At 53.7% G+C, this 22,139-nt stretch overlaps 1 protein-coding gene across 3 annotated transcripts in view; it reads left to right on the forward strand.

Moving 5' to 3' along the window:
- Nucleotides 1-22,139, forward strand: part of DNMT3A (DNA methyltransferase 3 alpha) — a 101,743-nt gene that overhangs the window by 73,593 nt on the left and 6,011 nt on the right. For 2 of the 3 annotated variants that reach the window (XM_072938097.1, XM_072938096.1), the window contains exons 7-22: nt 10,395-10,610; nt 10,820-10,978; nt 11,416-11,523; nt 11,767-11,923; nt 12,239-12,388; nt 12,494-12,538; nt 13,293-13,372; nt 13,930-14,042; nt 14,199-14,382; nt 14,601-14,685; nt 16,471-16,616; nt 17,354-17,444; nt 17,634-17,782; nt 18,845-18,930; nt 20,672-20,741; nt 21,435-21,553. In XM_072938097.1, coding sequence (XP_072794198.1) covers nt 10,395-10,610; nt 10,820-10,978; nt 11,416-11,523; nt 11,767-11,923; nt 12,239-12,388; nt 12,494-12,538; nt 13,293-13,372; nt 13,930-14,042; nt 14,199-14,382; nt 14,601-14,685; nt 16,471-16,616; nt 17,354-17,444; nt 17,634-17,782; nt 18,845-18,930; nt 20,672-20,741; nt 21,435-21,553 — 1,958 coding nt within the window. Of the gene's footprint in view, nt 1-6,867; nt 6,996-10,394; nt 10,611-10,819; nt 10,979-11,415; nt 11,524-11,766; nt 11,924-12,238; nt 12,389-12,493; nt 12,539-13,292; nt 13,373-13,929; nt 14,043-14,198; nt 14,383-14,600; nt 14,686-16,470; nt 16,617-17,353; nt 17,445-17,633; nt 17,783-18,844; nt 18,931-20,671; nt 20,742-21,434; nt 21,554-22,139 lie in introns of those variants that run through there. The other variant, XM_031684839.2, reaches the window with a different exon arrangement.

Below are 22,139 nucleotides of genomic sequence, written 5' to 3' on the forward strand. Positions count from 1 at the left end.
TGGCAGAGCCAGGGAGGAACAAGGGCTGCTTGACATAGAAGCTTGCAGAGATGGAGAAACGAGGCGGCAGCTAGGAGGTGGCTCCTGGAGCCTGCATTTTACTCTCTGGGTCAGAAGAATGTATGAGGGTGAGTGGATCATAGAGCAGGCCGCAGGCAGCGCCCTTCCCTAACAGGTGTGCGTGCAGCTGTGCTTGTGCTTCTGTTGGGAAGCTAATGCGATTGCAGATGCCCCCAAAGAGCTGGCCATTCCCGCCTGAGAAACCCGGGAGGTTGGGCCCAGTCCTGGTTCACCCTCGCTCAGCCTCCCTCGTGTCTTCCTGTCTTTACTGATCCTGCCACCTCGGATTTCCTTCAGCACATGGAGAAAGCATCTCTACCACATAATTTACCATCTAATTGCATGCTGTCTTGAATGAGGGCTGTGGTTTCGTGTGCGGTGGGTCTTGGGCACATGATTAGGCTGTGCGTAACAGAAGGGTGGAGGCCATCTCCTCCACCATCTCCTCCCCCTCCTCAATGTCCTCCCCAGCCTCGTGCTGCAGGTGCTCAGGACTCCGAGTGCGCCTGGATCCAAGGGTGGAAGTGTGTTTCAGGCAGACTCAGAGGTTGGCTTCAGGGTAAAGCACGGCCTCTTTACAGTTCTCAAACCAGACTGGCGGCAGTTGGGGCTGGGGGGCTGCCCCTGCCCCATGACGTTTGCCTAAAGCGACGCCTCTCTTGGGCCCAGGTTTGGGGATGGCACAGAGCCCAAGCGGGCTGGCATGCTGCAGTTGCCATGGTGACCCTTTTGCTTTCCTTCCAAAGGAGGATGGATTTCTCTTTCAGCCCAGATCATCTGCCTGGGCTGCCACCATTCTGCACACTCCGGGCAACAGACTGCCCAGCCCCACTACCTTCCGCTTTCTGCCGTCTGTTGAGAGGCTCCGTTTTCAATCATAGTCCAGTATCAGAAACAGCGTGTTCTGGTTTGAAGGGGAAGCAGGAGATGAGGCAGCTCACCGCAGACATGTGCGCTGAGGAGCTCCCTCTGTGTCTCCTTCTACCTTCTCCTCCTCCTCCCTCCAGAAGACTTCCTCTTCAGTCAGTGGCTCTGACATTTTGGGTGGGCTCAGACCCCTGTAGGCCTGTTTCCTTATTTGTAACAGGGACAGCCAGGGCCACTGGTGGTCTCCACACCTGGCTGGTATCAGAATTACCCAGGGAGGTTTTAACTGGTTCCCGGGCCCTACCCTAAGCCAGCTGATCTCCATAGGTGGAGCCCAAGAATCTGTATTTTTAAAAACCTCTTTGGGTGATCCTGATACAAATGAACTCAAGTGAATTTGGGATTCTCCTGGCAGGATGACCTGTGAGGCTCTTAGGGGGAGGAAAGGAAGTTCTGCCCTGTGCTTAGGACTGACTGCCCTTCTGGGGTCCCAGGAGCTTCCGAAGAGCCCCGTGTAGGTCACTCTTGTCAGGAAGCCGGTGTTTCCTGGTCATGCTGCCTAAGCCAAGACCTGGCCCCCACCTTTTCCCCACAGGAGAAGCCAGGAGAGAGAGAATGACAGGGTGGGGGGGATGTTGCCATAACAACCAGCTCCAGGCAGAGGCCTCCCTTCCAGGGGCTGGTACTTCACCCCAGCAATGGTGGTTTCCATGGAGATGGGTTACTGAGGGACGGGGGAACATTTGCCCCACTTAGAGCATTAGTCAGGAGCTGCCAGAAGGCAGAACATCTCTAGGTGGGATCCTTGGACCCCTGTCAACTTTGAAGGCCCCCCTCCCACCATGGCCTCTGCTCTCCGGGTGCAGGTCTGACGCTTTCTCCCTGCTTGGTTGCTCTCTCTGCGATGGTCTCCCTAGCAACAAGTCCTGCTAACTCCTTTCTGTTGGCTCCATGGCTATTTTTAGCTTCACTGCCAGCAGCCCAGTCCTGGTCATTTGCTTGCAACCTCCATGTGGATTGCAGGGGAATAGGAAAACAAAGATTCTGGCCTCTTTCAGGAACCTTAGACCTGGACCTCTTAGCACCTATTAGAATTTTGCTGTGGAAAGTTATGTGTCCCCATCTGGGAACTTGGTCAGTGGACTCTGGACGAAGCTCCTGAGACACTGTTGAATTCAGTTCAGCAACCACAGCTTTCTTTAATCCTCTACAGTGTGCGAGGGGCTCTGGTCCACACGGCTTCCATGTGAACCTGAGTAAGATGCAGGCCATGCCCTCTAGGGGTTTTTAATGCCATGGAGGAGAAAGATGAGTACACGATCACCTAGGTACAGGCAAGGTGCTAAGAGAAGATTACAAAGTGCTGTGGGACTGTGAAGGATGAGGAGGTACGGGGTGATTTTTCAGTGGGGAAAGATAAGGGCGAGGGGCCGCAGCAGCATGTCCGGTAGAATGTTCTGTAATGACAGAAGTTCTACAAGCTGCCGTTCAGGACAGTGGCCCCTAACCCACTTGGGCTCTTGGACACTTGGGATGTGGCCAGTACAAGTGAGGAACTGAATTTTACTTTGAACTTAATTTTAATGAATTAAATGGCGCACGCAGCCAGTGGCTACCTGATTGGCCAGTTGAGGTCCAGAGAAACCTTCATGGTGGAGGTGACTGGTGAACTGGGCCTAGAAGGATAGGTAGGATTTGGGCCGGTGGAAGTTGAAGGGGAGGAGCAAGGGACAGCATGAGCAAAGGCCCCAGAAGCAGGGAAAGGGCGTATCTGGGGAATAGCAAGTGGGTGGCAGAGTGTGGGCCGTGTGATGTAAGTGCTGCAGATTGCGGGGGGCCTTGAACACCACGCAAGGAGCATGACTGCAAGCAGCAGGCAGGCAGAGGTCTGTGTAGCACTGAGGCTTTTGAGCTGTAGGTGTAAGGGCAGGATCAGAAGAGACATCCATCTTGATCTCATGGCCTCTGTCTGGATAAGGTCTCACTGGTCTTGGGGTCAGTGGAATGTTTGTGTGGCAGGAAATACGCAGAGTCCTCCCAATATATGGCTTTGTAGATGGCTTCCTAGGGACTGTGGCTTCTCTGATTTTGAGTAAAGGGACTCAGGTGGTAAATGTCCTGTTTGATTGAAGCAATGTAACCTCCCCACATCCCGCCAGCACTGGATTTTCTGACAGAGCATGCCACAGAACGCTCAACTTTGAGTTAAAATCAATCAGGCAGGCGTGGCATTCCCACCTGGGCCTGTGGGAGTTACTGCTCTTGGGTGGAGAATCACGACTTAGTGTCTCATCTCAGTTCCCTGAGCTGGAAAGTCAAATTAACAGCACTTCTTATGATCACGGTCTTCAGGGACACAGGAGGGTGACGTGTACCAGGATGTTAAATGTACAGATTTGTAACAGGACTTGTCCTTTCGATGCAGATGCCAGTGCTTGTCCTGATGCTTTCTGGTAACTTCCTGGTATCAGAGTCACTGGAAAATGTAATTAAAATTAGAAGTTTGCTTGTTGAATACAGGATCAGTCCTGAGAGAGTCAGCTGTCCTTAAGAGGTGTTTTCATCAGGCCTATTGGAACACTGCTATGTGCCTGCCAAACAGGAAATGTGCCCTCTCTTTTAGGTCAGCCCTGTCTTTTGGACCATGTTGGATACTTCCTCGCTAACACTTCTTTTAGGCTCTTGACATCCACCAGATCTTCTTTTCATCCAGGGGTTCCTCCTTTCAACATACTTTTAGAACATTTCCAAGAACCTGGCTCATTTTACGTGACCCTGCTATTTTAGATTGACTATCTTTATCTTAATCAAAAGACCTATCCCAGTAACCACCTTGGGAGGGTTACTTTGGAAGGTCGAGGACATATATGACCTGAGGATCCTCGAAGGCTGCCCTGGTTTTTTTCCTGACCTTTGGCTAAAGTCACCTCTTTTCCTAGATCTTGGGGTCTCTTTTGCTTTGAGGTCTCTCTCTGCCTACTGAGTACAAAGAAGACATGAATCTCTGTCCGAGTGACTCACAGTATAAAAAGGGTAAAGTTTCCTGTCTGTACAGCTATAGGAGAGGGGCAGTGCCCTAGGTAGCAAGGGGACAACTTTGAGTTTGGGCTTCTTTTTGCTTAAGTTGGGAGCTATGTGGAAGAGGTAAGCTTTAAGCTTAATTTTATTTTGAATTTTTTTATTGAGGTATAGCTGATTTATAATATTATATAAGTTTCAGGTGTACCACATAGTGATTCACAATTTTTAAAGATCATATTCCATTTATGGTTATTATAAAATATTGGGTATATTCCTCGTGCTATACACTACATCCTTGTAGCTTACTTATATGTAGTAGTTTATACCTCTTAGTCCCCTACACTTACCTTGTCCCTCCCCCCAATTTGAGCTTAATTTTAAAGAATGGGAATTAGGAATTTGGGCAGCCACAGGGAGAGGCTACTTTATAAGTAGGCCAAGAGAAAGTGAAACTGACGGCCCTGGTCTGTTCTGACACTTTGAATCCTGGCTGCATGCAGAGGCATCATTACCTACTGAACAAGTCCCAAGACCACAGAGTGTAGAGTCTAAGGTATTTAGCCATCTAATAATGGAAAAGGAGATGTCATAGATGAGAGAGAGTGTCTCTTTAAAAAGAGCCAGCCAAGCCAGATCAGAAACTTCATTTTGAGAAGAGGCCTGGGGTAAGGTCTAAAGCGGCCTGTTAACAGGGCCTGGGCCTGGATGCCGGGGAGGCATCAGTGAGAGAAGCCAAGCAAGTCATATTACATTCCTTAAAGGGTGGAAGCAGGCAAGAGGTATAAACTCATGGCTTCTCAGCTCTACTTGAGGAAGTCCTGAAAAACTATACCAAGCAGATACCTTCACTGGTTTGAAAGATGGGTTGGAGCAGAATAGGGCTTGTGTTTTGTAGAATGGCTCCTTCTCCTTGGTGTATGGATTCTGGGTCTCAGTTGGTGTTGGGAGAGGAAGTTTGTACTCTCTGATGGCTCTCTGATTTGGAGTCCTCTCCCCTTTTTAGGGCCTGCTTGTTCTTATGGCCCCCAGAAAGGTGCTGAGCCCAGGAAGGATGGTGGGCTCTCCTTCACAGCACATCTTTTGACCTCATTATACCAGCACCTGTTCCAGCTGGTTTGTTCCCACTGACTGGCTGGAAGCCAGGCATCTGGGGCATTATCTCCTTAAGAGATGCTGGTATTCAGGGGCCTAAGAGGGCAGATGTCATCACTCCTGTTTTGCAAGTGAAAAAACAGACTTTTTGGAGTTAAGTGGCTTGTTCAAGGTCACGCTGATAGAACTAGAACCCCAGTTCAAATCGTCCAATGAGTGCTGCTGGTCAAACAGCCCTCCCCCTGCTGGGAGCATTTACCCTCAGTTCCTATGCTCTTCTTTCTGATTCATCTTGTAAACTGAAACCATCTTGTAATCTTTCCAAAATACTCATTCACCTCATCTTGTCAGAAAACCTACGGTTATTCATCATCATGATAGGATGTATCCACTGACATCTCTCTTTGCACCCTTTAGCTTTAGTTGTATTGGGGGTTGGGAGGTGGAGGTGGATAAGGGTTTTCCTCCCTCTCCAGCTTAACATCTCTTATTTTCTACTTATCGAGCCTCATTCCCAGTCTGATGCATCCTCCAGGTTCAATCTCTGCTCCTCACTAACCTCCTTAACCTCACTTACCATTCATACTACCCATTTTTGGTTGGCTTCTAAGCCATCCTGGCCCATCTGGCTTGGTATCTGTGATAGAGATGTTATCTTTAGAGACGTTTTTCAATGATCTTTTCCAATCTCTCCAAGTCTAGTTGAATTTGTCAGCTCCTTGAGGGCAGAGCCAACAGTGTCTCTGTTTCTCCATCTGAAGTGGGTAGTGACACGTGTGTGTGTGTGTGTGTGTGTGTGTGTGTTCTCTTTGGGGGAGGGGCCTCTGCTCAGGAGGAGGGAGCTTGAAGTGGTTGAAGCTGCACCTGGAGGCTCCACCTGGAGGCTCCAGAGGAGGAACGTAGTCTTCTTGAGCTGCATATGTTTGCGCCTGGGAATGAAGGAACTGCTACTTTTGTACAACTCCTCCTCACCCCCGCCCCACCGAGCACCTCGCAAACAGGAAAACAGACATCTAAGGCAGACCCAGAGTGACCTAGAGGACCCAGGGACTTGGCCAGGAAGAGATTTTCAAAGCCCAAACTCCTCAAGCCAGGCTGTTTAAGGCACCGCTCTCTATCCACCTGTAGTGAGAAGAGGAGAGCCCCCCACCCCCTCGCCCCGTTCTCGGTCTGGAGCGCTCCCAGTTCTGTGCGGGTGCCTTCTGTCCATCTCTGTGCTTAGCGTTTTCCTGCAGCCTCCCGGGCCTCATCGCTCATCTGTAAGCTTTTTCTTTCTTCCTTTCTTTTTTTTTTTTTTTTTTGGCTGTGCTGCCGAGAGACTCACTTTTAACAACTTTCTCCTGGCTCTCCCAGACGGTCCGAGAGCTCCTCTCTCCTTCTGCCTGCTCCCCTGGCTCTCTCGGCGCTTGCAGCTCACCTCCGCAGCTGGGGAACAGCCCCTTGCCTCCCGGCTCCCCGCCTGCCCTCCCTGAGCTGCCCGCGGGGTCCCCGCCTCGCCCACCGGCTCTGCGCGGAGCTCTGGCCCAGTTGGGGGAGAGGGGGCGGGGAACGCTGCCCGGTTGGAGGGGGCGGGCGCCGCCTCCAGCCTGGCCTGGGCGGGGCCCTGGGAACGGGCGGAGGCCCAGCCGCGCCCCCAGGCCCCAGCGCCGGCCCGCGCCCCTCGGACCGGAGGAGAGGGGCTGGCCCACTGCCAGCGTCTGAGAGCCGGCCCCCTCCCCCGGCCCGCTTGCAGCCAACCAGGCACTCCAGCGGGGCCCACGTGACCTGGAGTTCTAGACAAAGAAAATGTTCAATCCCTCCCCCCCACATCCCCCCTCCCCCTCTCTCTGGCCCCCTCCGCCCCCCAGCCCCATCGCCCCCTTCCCCTCCCCCAAGACGGGCAGCTACTTACAGAGCTTCAGGGCCGGGGCTCACACCTGAGCCGGACCACAGAGGGGCTGCACCTGGCCTTATGGGTAGGTTCCTGGACGGAGCCCTGGGGAAACTGGGGGCGGGGAGGCGGCTGGGGCCGGTGGGAGGATCTCTGGGCCTGCAGCCCTCTGGGTTTCAGAAGAGTCAAGTCTGCCTACCCGGCCCGCAGGAGCTGGCTCCTCTGCCGGGCCTGAGTTCTGGAGATGCTGAGTTACTGCTGTCCCACCCACTCCCTCCTCTGGAACCCCAAGCTCCACTCCTCCCTGCGCTCAGGTGGGACCTGGCCGTTCAGGGGCCAGGTGTAGCAGCCCTGGTGTGAGCCTGGGGCAGTGGTCAATGAAGGCTGGGGGGCAGGCCCCGGCAGTGGAGTTGGGCTGGAAGCAGCAGTTTTGCTGAGCTGGTTGGCAGATGGGTTTTTGGCATTTCCTTGCTGACCTGTGTTCCTGGCTGGTGGACTACGCTGTCCTCAGGCCGTGCCAACCTTGCGGCTTCTTGAGAGGGACAGTTTCCTCTCCTGCGTGTTCCTGGGAACCACCATCAGGCCACCAGAAAGAAGCGGTGTTGGGGTAGAAGGGAGCAGTGCAACCCTGACAGGGGGCTGTGGCACTTAAGCGGGTGCCGTGGGGCACAGCCTGATGCCGGCCTGTGATGGGAGAGATGCCTGGGACAGCCCGAGATCTGCTGCACCAGCGGGAGTCCGCGTGGGTCCCTGGACCTCTGACCTTTGGAACGGGAAGCAGCCTGAGTCGCAGAGGGAGGTGGAGGTGGGACAGCTGCCTAAAGAGATGAGACTGGATGGGGAGGCCTTGCCTCCATCAGAGTGGAGTTACCAGTGGCTTTACAGTCTGAACAAACTGCAGACCAAGTGGCCTCCTTGAGCCGCCGTAGTGGGGGCTGGTGTAGTGTCTTCCCGATCCTGCCCAATCTCTTGGCTCCTGTGGGGTGGGACCTTCTGAACTGAGATAGGGGGTAAGAGCCTTTAGCCCAAAAGCCCAAGCCCAGAGTTAACCCTTATTTCTCCTATTGTCTGCCTAGGGAGGAGGGTTGGCGTGAAAGTGGAAAAAGGCTTTCCCGCACTGCCCTAGGCAAGACTATTCTAATGAGCCCCTCCCCCACCCAGCCACCCTCTCTGCCCCTTCTTCCCCTTTCCTCTTGCCTCCTGCTGCTAACCCACCCCCTTCTTCCTTCCCCCACCCCTGCTGGCCTAGTCCCGATGGAGGCCCCTTCCTCCTCCTCCGCCTGCCAAAACCGTGCTGGGTGCGGGCTCTCTTGCACCTACTGGGTTGGGGGTGCTTAACAGCCATCAGCAGCAGCACCTGACAAGCTGGGGAAAGTTGTGGGGGAAGAATAATGTTCAGGAACTCACTGTGGAGGGGTTGAGAAGAGAGACAAAGGGGCTGAGGGGGAGTAAGGAGGGTGGTGTCAAGCACGACTCCCTCCTAGACTGAGGGAGGCTGGGGGGAGCCCGGCACCCACCTGATGCTGCTTGCTGTGGAAGTGACTTCGACTCCTTTCCCCAGAAGGCTCCTCGCCCCCTCTGCCCTCTGCCACCTACACACCTTGCTCTGGCTGCGGGGGGCGCATCACCCTTGGAGATGGAGTCTTTGGGTCATCCAGAGCAACACCCTGGTCTCTATCCTTAACCATGCCTGAAGTTCGCAGAGGCATGGTGGAAGGAAGGGAGCAGAGACTGCTAGGCATGGCGTGTCTCTGAGTGGGTCTGGCACTGAGACAGTGCTGCTGCAGCTGACAACCCTCCTCTCCTCTACGGGGCAGAGTGGACACCTAGACGCACCTAGGGAGAAGGTGGTAGATAATTGATTTTAGGAAGGGGTGGAGCACAGTCCCCCAGGTGAGAGTCGGGCTTGGAAGGAGGAGCAATTATTCTGCATTCTTCTGCTCCGGCCTCCCTGGCCTCCTGGAGCTCATTCTCCCAGCTGTTTGTGGGCTGGGGGAAAAGAATGTATTAACCCATTTTAGAATTTGTTGATTCAGAGAAAGAACTAGGACTTCCATCCTCAGTGTTTTAGGAATCAACTCAAGAAGCAGTTTTGGTCTGCGGCTAGGATGCAGACTTGAAGACTGAACAAAGTAAAATGAAGCTACAAGACAGGAGACCATTGAGCTTAAAGGTTCTTAACCTGGGACCCTGGGATCCGAGGGCGCATTGACAGGCTTTGTAAAGTCCTTGGAATTCTTGGAACGTATATACATTAGATTCTTAAACCAGTCAGAAAAAGTTAACAGAAATCCTTCAGATCAAACACCTTTTTAGGTTGGAGCAACTTGGAAGAGAGGGGACTGCTCCAAAGTCAGCAGTAATTAGTTGCAAGACTAAGACAGGAATGTAGCTTAATTTTGAGGTTGGGTTTATAGTCACGGTTGTAGTCTCTGGGGGAAAGCTTCATGCTGAAAGGCACGTTGAAGGTGAGACTTTTCTCCCCTCTGAATCTGGTGTGCTGCAAACCGCTGCGGAGCCTTGAAGTTTGAGGGCCATGGGTCCTCAATTCAGTAGCCGGGGTGAGATGAGGGTGAGATTAGGTTGAATGGCCCTCTGAGCTACGTATCAAGGCTTTTATTCTCCTCAGTAGGGTGAGAGCAATTCTGGAGCAAGTTTTGAGAAGGAATGGGCATGCGGGTCATAGTCATAGACTGAAAGATGAGGGGGAGGTGTGAAAGGATGGAGGCTGTTCAGGTGGGAGCATGCTTGGGTCTAAATTAATTTGTCAGTGGGATGGCAGAGAGGATGCTTGGCTATACCATGGCCTTAGTAAATAACTGTTGAGAGAATAAATGTATTTATGGGTCTGGAAGATGCACGTAGAAAGAAGGAGTTTAATCTGGGGACAGCTTACGTTAGATGTGATCCTAAGAACTCCAAAACGGCACATGAGCATGGGAGCAGGCAAGCTCTTGTGGGGCGTTTGGTGGTGGTCGAGCAGCTGGGGAAGGAACCGTGCTCTTTAAATACAAAACAGTGATTTCATCATTAGGCATCACAACAAAACTAGAATTGTGGTCCGGAACTTAGGAATAGAAAGGGTTGATTGCCCAGGGAAACTGGAGAAACAGATGAGAGGATCCATTTCTAGAATGGGGAGTAAGACAGGACAGGATAGAGCCAAGGTCTGTGTCTAACCTAGGGTGCGTGACTAGTGTCTGGATAGAATGAATCTTTCCATATCAGAGGGTGGGCAACTGATGATGCTGACAATTGAGGAAGGTTACCTAAGAGGCAGAAGAGAAGGCTGGAACTGAGCCAAGTGATTTGAGTTCACCTCTCAACTTCAAATCTTTGTTTTCTGAGGCAAGCACTTGGGTTGACGAGGGAAGAACTCTTCTCTCCAGCCCCTTACCTTCTCTCACTATCTCCAACCACAGAGAGACTGAGAAGAGCCCCCTGAGTGTCAGGCCAAGGTAACTTCTGTTCCTTGTTTCCCCAGGCTGAGAAGAAAGCCAAGGTGATTGCAGTAATGAATGCTGTTGAAGAAAACCAGGGGTCCACCGAGTCTCAGAAGGTGGAGGAGGCCAGTCCTCCCGCTGTGCAGCAGCCCACCGACCCTGCGTCCCCCACTGTGGCCACCACACCTGAGCCCGTGGGGGCCGATGCCGGGGACAAGAATGCCACCAAAGCAGCTGACGATGAGCCAGAGTACGAGGTGAGCAGCTGGCTTCTGCAACTGCCTCGTCCAGCTCCTCCCGACCCCAGGCCTCTTTTTCTCTCCAGTCTTGCTCTGTCTGTGCAGATGGAGCCCCCTCCAGGCTGTCCTGACCCTCAGATGCCCAGGGCTGGGGTTGCTTTGGGGGGAATCCGGGCGGCAGGGTCTCGTGACCACCGTGTAATGACTTCTGCTCCTTGGGGCTCCAGGACGGCCGGGGCTTTGGCATTGGGGAGCTGGTGTGGGGGAAACTGCGGGGCTTCTCCTGGTGGCCAGGCCGCATCGTGTCTTGGTGGATGACGGGCCGGAGCCGAGCAGCGGAAGGCACCCGATGGGTCATGTGGTTCGGAGACGGCAAGTTCTCAGTGGTGAGTTATGGGGGTTTGGCGGTAGCTTGACACGGGGAGGAAGGGGTTCTGGTCCCAGAGCTTCTGGTTTCGGCTGGGGGCAGGGTTTAGAGTTGGGCTGGTAGAAAGGGGCTCTGCTTGCCCCCACTCTGTGTATGTGTGATTGGAAGAAGCCCTGGAGAGAATGAGGTTCCGCTCAGAGAGTTAGGATGCTTGCCGAGTTAGTTTTGCCTTCTGGGAGCCCCTTATCCAGAAGCCCTTCCCACCTGCATGCAGGTCCTCCCCCACGCTTGGGCAGGACTCCTTCTTTGCATCATATAATTATGTATCAGTGTGTCCGGTTTTCTCAAGGGCACAGGCTGGGTCTTAATGCCCTGACCCCTGACCGTGCCAGGCCTGTGGTGGGTGCTTGATGTGTGTGGAAGGAGGCGCAAACGAGGGTGGGGTTGTGCCTCCAGGTGTGTGTGGAGAAGCTGATGCCGCTGAGCTCCTTCTGCAGTGCTTTCCACCAGGCCACCTACAACAAGCAGCCCATGTACCGCAAGGCCATCTACGAAGTCCTGCAGGTGAGTGCCCCTCGGAGGGACTCAGAAGCGGGAGCTTAGATGGAAGGGACCACTGTTGGTCTTATAGCTGGAGCGCAGGGGTTAGGCCTGGGCAGAGGGTCTGCCTGCAAGGCCCTTTGCCTCCTTTTCCCCTTACTTGACCCCTTCCTGCACCTTCTCCCACCTCCTGCCTGAGCCCACCTTTGCTCCTCTTGGAGTCTGCCCTCTGGCCTGTCCTGACAGCCTCCATGTGTCGCCCTCCAGGTGGCCAGCAGCCGCGCGGGGAAGCTGTTCCCGGTGTGCCATGACAACGACGAGAGCGACACTGCCAAGGCCGTGGAGGTGCAGAACAAACAGATGATCGAGTGGGCCCTGGGGGGGTTCCAGCCCTCTGGCCCCAAGGGCCTGGAGCCACCAGAAGGTAAATGCAGGTGCACCAGCAGCTCCGTGCCCGGGCTGGGAGAGCCATGCTGACCGAGAGCTGCCACGGCCTCCAGCCAGGTGCCCAGTGGGGTTGGCCTCAGTCTCCTTCTCCCTGGGGTCGCGGTAGGGGCAGTGCACCTCTGGGACTCTGAATAACCTGCTCCCCGTTGGCGTGCTGGCACCGGAGAGGTGGGCGCTAGGAACAAGTTGGGCACCCGGCCGCACCCTATTGTAGGTAGATGGTACGGGGGAGGGAGCTGGGATTCCTTGTCAACCGGTAACTGTGACCTCATCACCTGCTTTCCTGATCCAGAGGAGAAGAACCCCTACAAAGAAGTTTACACAGACATGTGGGTTGAACCCGAGGCAGCTGCCTATGCGCCACCCCCACCAGCCAAAAAGCCCCGAAAGAGCACAACTGAGAAGCCCAAGGTCAAGGAGATCATTGATGAACGCACAAGAGGTAGTTGGCCTGGCTCTGGAGAGAGTGGCAGGCGAGACCAGCATTCAGAGGACAGGGCGTGACCCTTGAGGCCTCCTCTGATGCTGGGCTCTCCTCCCCCCGCAGAGCGGCTGGTGTACGAGGTGCGGCAGAAGTGCCGGAACATCGAAGGTGAGTCCCGAGGGGGCAGCTGGGCGTTGACCCTGGGAAGTCAGTAGTCTTGCCCATAGGGCGGGTGTGAGGGCTTGGCCCCTAATGTGGTGGCTGGCAGAGGAGCACAGGTACTGAGAAAGGTGTGATGACGTGGGACGTCAGTACCCGGTGATAGGGCCTGCCCTGCATGTCCCACCACCTCCAGCTGGCTTCACGCACATCTGTCTTACTCGTGCCACTATCTTCCCTAACAATGGTGTGGGCTCTCAGTAGGGTTTGGGACACTCGAGTGGGTCAGAGAAGGGTGGCCCCTTTTGGATTTGATTGAACTTGGCCTTTTACCTTTCCTCACCTGCCCTCATTTGGTGGTCCTTACCTCATCCCATGTGTCTCCCTTACCTGGTGATGGTGTGTCCAGCTCAGGGCTCTCTGGGTCAGGAAGGATGGGGGCAGGGGCCCAGGACTTAAGGGCCGTCTGCCCAGGGACATCTCCAGAGTAACTCAGGGTTGGGGCCCCGTTCTTACCGCGGATTCCTGTCCTTGGATCAGGCCTTCCCTGGCAGGCTTCATTGCCGCTCTGGGAGATGAGTGGGCTCCTGAGAAGGGGGCCAGGCTGCCTTCCTGTTCCCTGGGGCGCCTCCCAGACTCCTTCCCACCTTCTCTTCTGGCTGCTTCTCCAGCAGGCCCCTTTTTATAACTTTTCTGAAGCTGGCCTTTGGCCTGAGGTGGTGGTGGGGGCCTTGAGTGACACTCTGCTTCTTCTGCTTTCCAGACATCTGTATCTCTTGTGGCAGCCTCAATGTCACCCTGGAACACCCTCTTTTCATCGGAGGAATGTGCCAAAACTGCAAGGTAGGGGCACACCCGGTGCCCCTGGAGACAAGGCTGAGGGTGAACCTGGGCCCTAGCTGACCACACCCCCTGGCCTCTGGGCTGCAGGCACCTGGGGTAGCTGTGAGGTGGACTCCAAGGTTTGCTCTTGAAGCAGAGTCCTGATAAAATGGACCCTTGGGTTGCAAGCATTTGGCTTGCTGTTATTTTTCCCCTGAGAGATCCTTGCCCCCTTCTCGTCCCCAGGGGTGGGCTCACCATGTCACGGCTAGTAGTGTGAAGTGAGGGGAGACAGGCTGCCTGGTGGGTGGGTTGCTGTGCTCTGGGTGCGGGGGGGGGTCACCAGGTGGTGCAGGCCACCTCAGTTCTATCCATGGCAGTGGGTCGGGGGATGTGGTGTCCCCTTCCCAGATCCGTGGTCTGGGCTGGACCCTGGCTGGATGGGTGGCAATGTCGTGTTACCAGGGCTGTGTCAAGGTCCCAAGGCGAGAGCCCAGAAGCTGGGTTCAAAGCCTGCCTTCACCCTGGCAGGCCTGGGTGCTGCCTGGTGGTCTCTGAGCCTCCGCCCTGCTCCCTAGAACTGCTTCCTGGAGTGTGCGTACCAGTACGATGATGACGGCTACCAGTCCTACTGCACCATCTGCTGCGGGGGGCGCGAGGTGCTCATGTGCGGGAACAACAATTGCTGCAGGTGAGGGGCCCCAGCCTGTAGCGCAGCCGCCCGCCCTCCTTGCCCAGTTCCGGGGCTCTCGCTGCCCGTTCAGCCCTGTACTGCGGCCGCAGCCTCGCTCCGTCCGGACCGACCCAGGACTGAGAGGCCCCTCTGCTCTGCTGGGCTTCCTTCCAGGTGCTTTTGCGTGGAGTGTGTGGATCTCTTGGTGGGGCCGGGAGCTGCCCAGGCAGCCATTAAGGAAGACCCCTGGAACTGCTACATGTGTGGGCACAAGGGCACCTACGGGCTGCTGCGGCGGCGGGACGACTGGCCCTCTCGGCTCCAGATGTTCTTCGCCAATAACCACGACCAGGAATTTGTGAGTGCTGGGTGCCGGGCCCAGAGCATCTTTCCAGAACCAGAGAAGAGTGTCCCCAGAAGTGAGAGTGCCTCAGTTGGTTGGGGGCCCAGACCAGGGGCGGCAGGGCCCGAGCTGCGGTGGGGTGTGTGCTCACAGGTGGCTGGGAGGCCGGCTCCGGGTGCAGGTCTGGAGGACACTCCTGCACACTCACCCGGCCTGTTGTGCTCCCTGCCCAGGACCCTCCGAAGGTTTACCCACCTGTCCCAGCCGAGAAGAGGAAGCCTATCCGGGTGCTGTCTCTATTTGATGGAATTGCTACAGGTGAGAGTCACTGACATCCTGTCCTGGGACATGGGAGCTCTGTTTGGGGGGCTGTGTGTGCATGACTCTGGCAAAGCAAAACAACAGTTAACATTACAACTATTAAAATATCACCCCAAGAAGGAAACTTTTGTGTTCAATGAAAAGTAAAATAAGTGGTAAACCAGCACGTCCAGTGGGCACTTTCGTTAATGGGGTTGCACGGGAGGTGGTGGGGAGGCTTTCCAGCAGCGGATGGAGCGGTCCTTAGTCAGAGATTATTGAAGATTTTCACAAAACCTCAAAGGACAGACTTGGCAACCAAGACAAAAACATAGGCAGTTCTAAGTTGCAGTGAAAAACAAACTATAAACAAGAGAGTTTAAAGAATATTTAAATCACCCATAATCCTATAATTAGTGTTTTGGTGTATGTCTTTTTACATTTTTAAATTTTAGATTTCTTTTCTGTGCGCTTGTGTTTAATCATACGTAGATAAATAAAAGAATAGTAAAATGCATACTGTCTTATAACTTGCCTTTTCATTTATGATATTATGGGTACTTTTTTGTGTCAATCAACATAGAATTACATTATTTATAAATGCTGCATAGGATTCTGTGGCGTGAAAGCACCATAATGTATTTAATGAACCCCCTATTGGGTTGTTTACTTTTCCCCCACTGTTACGAGCAGTGCTGTGACAAGCATCCTTACATTCATCTTAGTGTACTTAAACCATCAACTTTTAGAGAATACTGGATCACTGTGTAGCCAGTTTTTTTTAACTTCATGTAGTTCTTGACGTGAATACTGACTTATGTCCACCCCTCTGCCCTGCCCTGAGGCTGAGGCTTCTCAGTCCTTAGGAAGGGAGTAGCCTTCCTCAGAACTTGTCTCCAGGAGACCAGAGGGAGACGGGCAGGCTGGGCCTGGAGACCTTGGTCCAAGGGCCAGGGTGGGGATGGCACCCGGGCCAGAGGTCTGTCTTCTGTTCCCAGCTCAGTGCTAATGCCCTAGAGAAGTTAATGTACAGCTTTGGTTTCCCAGGCTAGAACCTCAAAGCCTTCTTAAGCCACTTCACACCCCAAGAAGCCGTACAAGCTCCTTGTGGGGAGGTCTGTTGGGAGCAGTGGGAATGGCTCTCTCAGGGTTTGTTCTGTTTCCTTGACTCAATTCAGCAAGCGTTCGTGGAGGGGTCTTGGTCAGGAAGGGTGAGTAGTTAGCTTAGGAGGAAACACATTGAATGTGACCACCCACTCTGTCCTGAAGACATTTGCAGCCCAGGAGAAGGGCTGTGTTAGGCCTGCACGCTGCTCTGAGGTGGAGTGGGTGCTGAGTGTTGGGGTTCTCAGAGGAGGGGAGGCCATCTTAGGGGTGGTGGGCTGAGGTGGGGGGGAGCTGATGGAAGCTTTTTAGAGCAGGCGGCATTTACATTGAGTCTTGATGGATGGTGGTTGAGTTGCAGCAGGAGGTGATATAAGGGGTAACGGAAGGACGAGTGTATTCAAGATGTAGAAAGAGCAAGAGTCACCTGTTCTCCCTGCTTCCGGAAACCCCCTGCTATCCTGTCTTGACCACCTTCTGAGTCAATCAAACTAGGTGTGAAACAGCCTAGATGTAACAACCTTGATGGCTTTGTTACTGATACTCCAGTTTATCCAGAAGTTTCCTGAAGCTTTCTAGGCAGGGTAGGGCTTGGGCCTGTCACTGACCCATGTGTCCAGCTGGCCAGAGGGATCCCCTGCAAAGACCAGGGTGCCGGGGAGGTGACCCAGTGACTGTGCTTTTTGCTGGCTGGCACAGGGCTTCTGGTGCTGAAGGACTTGGGCATTCAGGTGGATCGCTACATCGCCTCCGAGGTGTGCGAGGACTCCATCACCGTGGGCATGGTGCGGCACCAGGGGAAGATCATGTACGTCGGGGACGTCCGCAGCGTCACGCAGAAGCATGTATGTCAGCGCTGCGGGCCCCATCCCACCCTCTGTTCTTCCCTCCCTTCCATTTCCCTGCTTGTCTCGAGAGGGTCGGGACAGATTCCAGCGGGAACTGGGGAGCCAGGCTTTTCGGGCTCAGGCTGCTCCCTGGCTGGTTTCCGGGCCCTCTTGAGTGGAAGGCCATGGGCTACAGTGAGGTTCCCATCTGCCCCCCAGTACTGCTGGCAACAGCTTTGCCAGCCTCCATTTCTGGGGTGCTCTGGCGGGGTCCAACCTGAGTAGCCCCCTGCCCTTCCAGTTATCCACATCTGCCCCGAGCTGCAGGCCCTCAGGCACTCTGAAGGGCATTTGGAGAGGTTCAGATAGCACAGACGCCCCACCCAAGGTGCACAGGGCACGAAATACCTTCCGTTTAGCTGCCCAGCCTGGGCCGCTGTTCCCCTGAGTGGCTGTTATTCCTGCTGGGAGCACACTGGTTTCTCTGCTGGCCTCAGAGTGTCCAGTTCAGGCCCATCACTTTGTTATTTAGGAAGCTGAGCCCAGGGAGCCTCGGTGACTCGCCCGTGGCTGCACAGTGTGTGTGTAGCATGGATGTCTGGATACACATGTGAAAGTGTGTGTGGTGAGCGTACAGAGCAGCTGGGTCTCTCCCATGCCAAAGTACTTTTTTTGCCAAATTCACAGATAATTTCTCTCTTCCTTTCTGCCTGTCCCCGGACGTCAGGCCCATCACATTACCTTTGTCCTCCCAGATCCAGGAGTGGGGCCCGTTCGATCTGGTGATTGGGGGCAGTCCCTGCAATGATCTCTCCATCGTCAACCCTGCCCGCAAAGGGCTCTACGGTAGGTGCTGTGCTTGCCCCTCCGCCTGCTGAGCTGGTGCTTCCGCACGTCAGTTTCCTACTTGGATATTTCTGCCCTGGGACGGCTACTCCCCATGACCCTGTCCTCCCTTGCCCTCCCCATGCCCGAGCCACACCACTGTCTCGTGCAGACAGCCCCAGCTGATGGCTTTCTCTTCCGACCTCTCAGAGGGCACTGGCCGGCTCTTCTTTGAGTTCTACCGCCTCCTGCATGATGCGCGGCCCAAGGAGGGAGATGATCGCCCCTTCTTCTGGCTCTTTGAGAATGTGGTGGCCATGGGCGTTAGTGACAAGAGGGACATCTCGCGATTTCTCGAGGTATAGCCGGCAACCTTGGTTTGGCCAGCTCACTAATGGCTTCTACCTTGGACTGCTGCTTTATCCCTGTCTCATCTGCATTGTGGAGCTGGGGACTGGTGACTTCTGCTTTGCAAGGGGCCCGTTTGGGAAGCTCTGAACTTCCCAAGTAGACAGGGAGGAAGCCCACCCCGGAAAAAACCCATGGCCTCACTCTAAGAGGTGGTATGTGGGTGTGGGCCTCAGCGCCCGGAGGACCTGACTGTCACAAATAGCGTGGAGTGCCAGACTCCCAGGCCTGGGCTTCTGTGTGGTGTTTTGCTGGGGGAACCTTTGAGATGCCAAAATCAATTTTCCCAACCAGAATGGCTTGTCCTCGCTCCCTGGCACCGTGATGGATGCCTTACGGCACCTGGGAAGAGAACATGGCTTATCTCAGTTCTTATTCCCTGTGCTGTGGGTCCCAACTTGGCTCTGAGCCCGGTTTGGGCCATGCACAGAGGATTTCTGCGGCCAGAGTCATGCTCGGGGTGGGCGGTCTGGGAGCCCCAGCCTGTGCTCCTGAGTCTTGAGGTCAGTAACACCTCAAGCTGGTGTTCTGACTAAATTCAAGCAGGCGTCTATTTGGCTCATAATCTGGATATACAGTGAGGATATCCACGCTCGTTGGAACTTTCTCAAAGCCTCCAGGTGAGCTAGAGTCGTGTGATCCAGTGTGGTGGGCATCCATCACATACGGTATTTAAATTAACATTCCTCAGGCACACCAGCCTCCTTTCAAGTACTCGTCAGCCATCTGCAGCTGGTGGGCTGGCAGCTTCTACATGGAACGGTGCAGACAGAACATTTCCATCATTGCAGCGTGTTCAGTTGGACTGTGCTGGTCTAGAATGTTCCAGTGAGAGCATGTGGAAGTAGCTAGGCTTAATTCTGGCCTTTCTTGGGGGCTTCAGGCTGTCCCAGTGTGCGGCCTCCTGAGAGAGAAGTAAGAGCCTTTAAGGCTTTAAGGCTCTGACCTAGCGCATTTCCTGGCACGCTAATATTCCTCTCTCGCTCATCTTCAATCTCTCTCCTGTTTTATAGTCCAACCCTGTGATGATTGATGCCAAAGAAGTGTCAGCTGCACACAGGGCCCGCTACTTCTGGGGGAACCTTCCTGGTATGAACAGGTTGGTGAGAGCTCCGTACCCGGGGTGGCGGCGAGTTGGTGTGTGCAGGCAGGATGGCCAGAAGAGGGGGACCAGCCCCCCCCGCCCCCCGCTGGCCAGCTTGCTGTGCTGCCGTGTTGTTTGTTTCCTTTTCCTTGGGAAGAAGGGGAATCAAGGTGTAGAAAATACTTGTCTGAGAAGCTGAGAACTAGTGGTCCGAAATAGGACCTTTAAAAAGTACTCTCTTTCCACGGAAAGACTCATCTAGCCGCTGAGTTATATAGTTGGTTCTCCTATATTGGTGATGTATCTAGAGTCAGCTGGTCCTCAGTCTCCTGAGGTAAAGCTGTGGAGGATGTGTCTGGGGATGGGAAAGAGGGTGGAGGCCGGACCACATCCTGCTCCAGGAGAGAGGACCTTGAAGCAGCGGGCACCGTGCAGGTTTGAGGGTACTGCTCCACTTACTTTCCACACACCTGTTGGCTTCAGGTCCTTTTTTAGAAGGATGCTCTTTGTTTAAGTGATACGGGAGATTTTTAAGTCAAAGAATGAGGAAAATTTTATTTCTTCAGTGTGGTAATTGCACTATAAAAAGGTCGATGAGGAGAAAGGAATTCTGGTTGAGAGTTAGCAGTTCAGAAGCAGGGGGCGACCCTCCCAATCTAGATATCTATTATGAAGAGAAATATTTTCCAGAATGTTTCGAGTGTGTATTTTTAAACCTTGGTAGACCCTTAATTAGGAACATCATGTAATTTGGCTTCAGTCATCTAATCTGCCCCTCTGCCATTAGCAGGAAGTTTCAGGAACTTCCCCAGCATCATACCTCTTTGGCAAAGCTGCTGTCTTTTGCGAGGGCTTGTTGATGGGAAGGAGATGGGTCAGTGGGGTAGCTGACCTAAAAACTGTCAGTGTCCCCCTAATGTTCCCCAAATGTCTGTGCATATTGTAAAAATGGACTGGCGAGTATTTTCATGGAGCCATTGACTCAGTGTCTCCTGACAGACCTTGGTCCTGTGGGATTGTTCTTAACTATTTCTTCTAACTCTAAAATTCTAGACCTCCGAGCTTCTAGGAAGAGCAAAGTTACCTGGTGGGACCAATTAGTGTGTCTGTCTGTGTGCGTAAACAGGCAAGAGTCTGGAGGTGTGATTTGACCACGGGCCCAGGTGGTTCCCACGCAGAGACGGTAGACTGCTATGTGAAACCTTTCTTCAGTAGTCCTAAATGTCAGAAAAGGCCAGCAGAGAGGGTGATATTTCGTGATCTCGTCTGCCCAATGAGAAGTGTGACACGTTAAGTGTCACGAAATTTTAGTCTTCTGGGGACTGTGCAGAATTTAAGTCTTGTTAACTGTACATTTAAGGTGTACAGTTCGGTGAATTTCATCCAGTGTATACATCCATGTAACCATCACCATAGTCGAAATATAGAACATTCTGTCATGCCAAAACTCGCTTTGTCAATTTTTAAGTAAAAGATATAAAAATAATTGGATTTTCCCCTCTCTCGGCATATGTTATCTGTTTATTTGTAGCTTGAGACCATGTTTGAATTTACCTTTAAGGATTAATGCTGGGTGGACTTATGTCTGTGAACGGCTGCAGTGTATGTGCGTGTGTTTGAAGGGGTTTTCAACGTGTGTGGGTGACAGGGGGCCTCTTTTTGCTTCCCGATGTGAGGCAGAGGGCTGCTGGGTCAGTGCCCTGGGAGCATCTCTGCTCTTCTGGTTTGTTGTTACCCTCTCTCTTCTGCCTCCTAGGCCGTTGGCATCCACTGTGAATGATAAGCTGGAGCTGCAGGAGTGTCTGGAGCATGGCAGAATAGCCAAGGTTAGCCCCAGCGTCAAAGCCCTCTGCTGGGGGTAAGGAGAAAGGGCAGAGGCAGGATGAGCTGGAGCAGCCCTGGGGCTGTGTCCCACCTGTGGTGAATGCAACTTAGGGGGTTGTGCATCCAGTTAGCCAGAGGGGGAGGGTCCAAGGGAAAGCCTGGAGGGCAGGGAGAGGGGTCAGGAATCCTTGCTGGCCTGCAGCCCTTCCTGGTTGAAAATTGTCTGCTGGTCCTGTGGGAGGCAGACACTAAGAAGTCTTTCCCAAGGTCCCTGGGATCTTTTAGGGCTTTTGAATTATTTGGCCGGGACCTATTGCGTGAGTCTTCAGAGCAGAGATTTTCCTGTGATGTGCAAGCTCCTTTTCTCTCTGGAGAAATCTCCCAGGACTGCTGGCACCCCAGAGGTGTCTTTGCACCCCTGAGTAAGTTGGCATCCTTTTGCCTGCAAGTCACTACATCTGGGGAACAAACAGTTCTTAGAAAACTTAGGATGGACAGTGGCTGGAGCTGCTGTCTCTCAAGTCCTTGGCCAGTGGGATTGGACCAAGGATGGCCAGGTGACCTCAAAGTAGGAAGGAGAGCAAAGCAGTGGGGTCTGTGGGAGGCTCACGACTGGAGCCTGACCCCGGTCCCTGGCAGGTGCCTGGCAGGAGCGGATGGCTGCTCATTTCTTTTTTCCTCTCCTCATCTTCTAGTTCAGCAAAGTGAGGACCATTACTACTAGGTCGAACTCCATAAAGCAGGGCAAAGACCAGCATTTCCCCGTCTTCATGAATGAGAAAGAGGACATCTTATGGTGCACTGAAATGGAAAGGTACCCATTCGTGCTGGTGTTGGGGCTGTGTGCTGCGTTCTGATTGCTGTCTTGGAGGAGGGATCTCTGCCTCTCCGTACCAGGCTCGGATCCCCTGCAGATACCCCATGAGCAGTGGGTTTTCCCAAACATTTCCCCAGATGGCAGATTCCTGGGGAGGAGTCCTGTGCATTATAAGGCTGGTTTAAATTAAGAGATGTCTAGGAACCGACCCATGATGCCTTGGCTCCCCCATGGTCCTGCTAAACTCCAAGGAAACATTGCAGTTACTCATTTTAGGTACTTTGCAAACCAGGTCAGTGTGGGGCCAGGTGGGCCTTACAGCCTCAGCACCCCGACTTGGTGCAGACTGGACTCACAGGCTAGACAGACTCTTCATTCTCAGGGTGACTGCGATTTAGCCAGACAAAGGGACTGTTCACACAAATAGCCGGCACAAGCAGGAACTTCTGGCGTCAGGCAAGAGTCAGGCCCTCTTGCAGACAAAGTTCTCCCTCCTCTTAGGCGGAAGATGCTAGGGATGTATATTTATTACACACAGACTCGAAATGCCACTGTGGGTCTCAGTCTCAGGCAGACCGTGTCG

This window comes from Vicugna pacos, chromosome 15, assembly GCF_048564905.1.
Source record: "Vicugna pacos chromosome 15, VicPac4, whole genome shotgun sequence".
NCBI lineage: Eukaryota > Metazoa > Chordata > Mammalia > Artiodactyla > Camelidae > Vicugna > Vicugna pacos.